Raw genomic sequence first — 4,005 nt, forward strand, 5'->3', positions numbered from 1 at the left:
CCGCACAGGTCCTTGACTTGTGTTTGGGAAGTATCTTCTTAGTGTCCACTGTCTACGCGTAGTAGCTCCTGTTCGCGTACGTATACTGTCCAGTTGCGCAATACGAATGTTAATTACTAGAAGATGGGTATGCTAATTACTAGAAGATGGGTATAGTGTGTGGGATCTGTGCATGCATAGCGTGCGAGCAGAATGTGCAGCGCCTCGACTGTCGCCGCTGGTCCTTTGCAGGATGCGGCTAGAGGCCCGAGGTTTTTACAACACAAGCTTCATTTTGCCAGCAACGGTTGTTCTCTTTATTTGTCAAGCGGGAACAGTCGCAGAATCCGGGAATTTTGCTGCGCCTTCTTCGGTGGCGGCCAGGTTAGCCAATCATCCGCAGAGCCGACCTGCAATGCGCAAATGAAACAGTTATTAGTAGGCCCCGCGTGCGTAACCTACTCACAAAAATCTGCGCCCATTTGAAAAGCCGGCACCGCGCGAAAGGAATGACGCTCTCGCGCGTCGAAGGATGCAGAAGTGACAGAAGCTTGTTTGTACCGCTGTTCTAAATTACCTACTAGAATCTCACCGACTGCCTTGCTAAGTGTTCCGAACTTTTCTATCAATTATTACATTTTGACTTAATTATTATTTAATCCCTCTTTTTATTATTATTATTATTATAATTTTGAAATCAAAACTCTCATCCCTTTTCTGTTCATGAAGAATTCACCGGTGTTGCGCTCCCACGTGCTTTTCCTTTTTATTGACTGTGTTCAGGTGAATAGCCACCCGATTCTTGGCCGATACCCCAGTGTGGGTATGTGCCATCTTTTGATAGGCTAACAACAACAAGAACCCCTGATTGCCTATGGAGAGCGCGTAGCCTTGAGTGATCCCCTCTCCACTTCGCTCGCGCACGGCGACGCCGGGTCGGCGAGAAGTGACTCGAACCTTCTGGAAACCTCTCTCCTCGCCTGACCAATGGCGACTCGCGCCTCGGCGGGAGGGTGAGAGCGGTTCTACTGCGGACGCTAAGTGTATGTGCGCGCCTGGCTTTGCGCGAAGTGACAGACGCGGCGCGCCCTATATAAGGACATTTAGCGCCGTCGGGGAGCCCGTGCCGTAGTTCTAGGTTTCAAGAAGCGCTCCCGTACGACTCCTGGGTCAGCACAACTCGCCCAGCCACGGACCTGCGTGGCAGCGCGCGCCGCTCTTCGGAACGGCTTCATCCTCATCTTGCGGTCATCGGACTGTCGCAGTGCCTGGTGAACAAACTGTGTCCTGTTTGCTGTCTCTTGTTTTAGTGCAATGTTGTTGCAAGATTTTTTTTTTGTACTGTAGCTTCTCTCTAGCATTACTTTGTATGTGGTGCTTTGTTTTGTATATCACCTTTATGTCTTCTTACAAGTGACTAAAATTTCCTCTGTATGGTCACTTTGCTGTATAAAGCTTGTCTTGTTTGTGAAGCAGGGCACCAAACGACTACTTCCCTTTGTCGCATGGTAGCACTTTACACGCTGAGCTTGTTACGCTTATCCGAGGGCACTCCCTCGCTCTGAGGGTGTCTGGGAGCGCACACAACCAGTGCGCTGGTGACAGTTACACAACCCAGAGCACAGATCGGTTAAACGCTTGTCGTTGTGTAGGCACAGCTTTGCTCCCGCTTTGTTTCTCCCGCATCGCACACTCGGTACGGAATGGCTTACACGAGCCAGGGTGCGTCACAGTCCCTGTTTCTTGGGGGCAGAATGGAAGGGAACGACATGGTCGGCTAGGGGCACTTTGGCGACAAGTGTGATAATGTTCAACGTGTTATGTGACATGGGTGGCAAGACCTAGCCTCATATGCAGTCGTGACTACTGCTACTGGCCTTACTACCGGTAACATTATAAAGCGAACTATCTTCGTATATATTGAGTTCGCCTGAAGCTGCCAGATGAAAACGACAGGTAATGTAACCAACACGATATAACAGAGCGGGACACTTACGAGGGGCAGTTACTTCCTCATTTTGCGGCTGGTATCGGGCGACTCCTTCTTTCCGCCAGCGGCCGGGGGCGGCATGGGGGCGGCGGCGGGAGCGCCGTTCCCGCCGGGCACCATGGGGCCCTCTTTGAAGATTTTGCCGGCGAACACCTTCTGGAAGATTATGTTCGAGCCGTTGTTCTGCATGGGTGCCGCGCACCAGGCCAGCAGCAGCAACTTGATCAAGTAGATGCGCTTGAAGTAGCGGTGGACCGCGACGAATAGGAAGTTGAGGAAGACGTTCACCAGCGCGTACATGATCCAATAGGCGGTCCACTTCTGGAGCGCTAGGACGTCCGCCCGGTCAATGGCTCGGATGCTTCCCAGCATGGGCCAGACTGTGGTGATGAGCATGGCTGTCTTGGCCCCCAGAATGTTGACCATAAACAGCAGCAATATCACAACCGCCACACCTGCGAAGATTTTAGCCCCGCAAAGTTATTTAAAGGGGCTGTGAAACACCTTCTAAAGAGAGTACATAAACTCGCTCGACCACTACATTCTCTCGTCATGAACACTTGAGCCTAATGATAGACTTCTACACGCAGCAGAGAACCGAAAATCGCGTGCGGAAGTTGGCGAGTCCTTCCTGGCGACTTTTTCATCCTTGCGCCCTCCTCCGTCGCATGCCCCTGTGTAAATCAGTAGTGAGATCGCTGTGGGTTGGATTCTTTCAGGCGTCACGCAGCTACCGCGGCCGTGGCCAATCAGCAGCGTTGTTCCGGCAGGTCGGGAATCTCCGCACCCTGAGCGTGCAAAAAATCTTGAGGGGAGAGGGAAATGCGCGAAGGCGCTGAAATTCAATTTTTAACTACAGATAACTGAGCTTCTACAAAACGCATTAAAAAGTTTATTCGTGAAGCGCCGTCCTTTAACATCGCAGGAATAGCGCACCTTTATTGAGAACCCCTTTAATGCCACTCGGCTGAGCAATGGGGGGTACCTGCCTCAGTTCACTGAGCAGGAGAAAATACAGGGACGAGTAATGAGACCAGGTAGCAAAGGGAAACAAGCTTTAGTCGACCGAGTGACCGTTTGCTAACGCCAAGAACGCGCGACCGCACGGCTGCAGGTGCACCAACGATTTGGTCGACGCCTGGTCGTCTTGAGAGGGAAGCGTTGCCCTCGACAGACGGGACAAGGGGGCGTAGCGCCTGAGACGTCGGGCCAGCAAAGCAGAAGCGCCAGGAACCGTACGGGAGATTCCTTCACCGAATGCGCATTAATTGATCCCGTAGGTTCGGTGAAGCGGGCCACTGGACCTAGGGTTAAGTGAGCCGCGGCGCGGTAAGACCCCTGCGGAGACCTTTGGGCCAAAGCAGCCCACTGATAGGATAGAGCTTATGTGCGTCGCCTGCCTGCGCAACGAGGCGGACATGTCCGAGGGGGAAGCTAACAAGGCGTTAATCGCCAATGCTCCGCCGGAGGGCGAGCCAACGAAGGCGGCGGACGCAGAGTTCCGCTGGCGAGGGCCTCACCGTATACGATCTGCTCGCGCTTGACCTTGGACTTGCGCTCGACGCCGTCGAGGGCGTCGCCGATGACTCCGCGCTCCCGCAGCACCCTGCCGAGCTCCTCATTGATCTCCTGGGCCATGGCGAGGGGCGTCGGGCGTCCGGCGGCGTCGGCGTCGGCTGGCAGCTCTGCTGTGGAACGGCGCCGCGTGTCGCTCGCGCCCCGTGCCGACTCGAGCACCCGCGCACGGCGCCTTTTTTTTTTGCCTCGAGGCGCTGGTGAAAAAAGACGAAAACCCAGCGAGTTCATTTTTTTCCCTTTTTGTTGAGGATGGTGATTTTGTAACTGGCGGACCGCACCGAGGGCCCCTGCCTTCCAGAAGCATGTTTTTCCAGCTGATCCGTCCGCCCTTCTCGCATCAAAGATTTTCGTCTTTTTCTCATAGGCGCAGTGGCAGCATTCCCTATGGGGTTTTGAAAAGAATAGCTAGGCCGACGGGGCATATATTGTTCAAGTCGCCAGATGGGTCTACATCACGA

General features: G+C 53.7%; 1 protein-coding gene across 1 annotated transcript; it reads right to left on the reverse strand.

Moving 5' to 3' along the window:
- Positions 1-268: 268 nt before the first annotated feature.
- LOC144131948 (receptor expression-enhancing protein 6-like) lies at positions 269-3,701 on the reverse strand. Its single transcript, XM_077664470.1, has 3 exons — positions 3,490-3,701; positions 1,976-2,424; positions 269-389 (listed from the first exon to the last, which is right to left on the reverse strand). Exons 1-2 carry the CDS (start codon positions 3,605-3,607, stop codon positions 1,985-1,987), a joined length of 558 nt encoding a protein of 185 aa, XP_077520596.1. The 5' UTR covers positions 3,608-3,701; the 3' UTR covers positions 269-389; positions 1,976-1,984.
- Between the last annotated feature and the right edge of the window lie 304 nt (positions 3,702-4,005).

Source organism: Amblyomma americanum, chromosome 1, assembly GCF_052857255.1.
Source record: "Amblyomma americanum isolate KBUSLIRL-KWMA chromosome 1, ASM5285725v1, whole genome shotgun sequence".
Taxonomy (NCBI): Eukaryota; Metazoa; Arthropoda; class Arachnida; order Ixodida; family Ixodidae; genus Amblyomma; species Amblyomma americanum.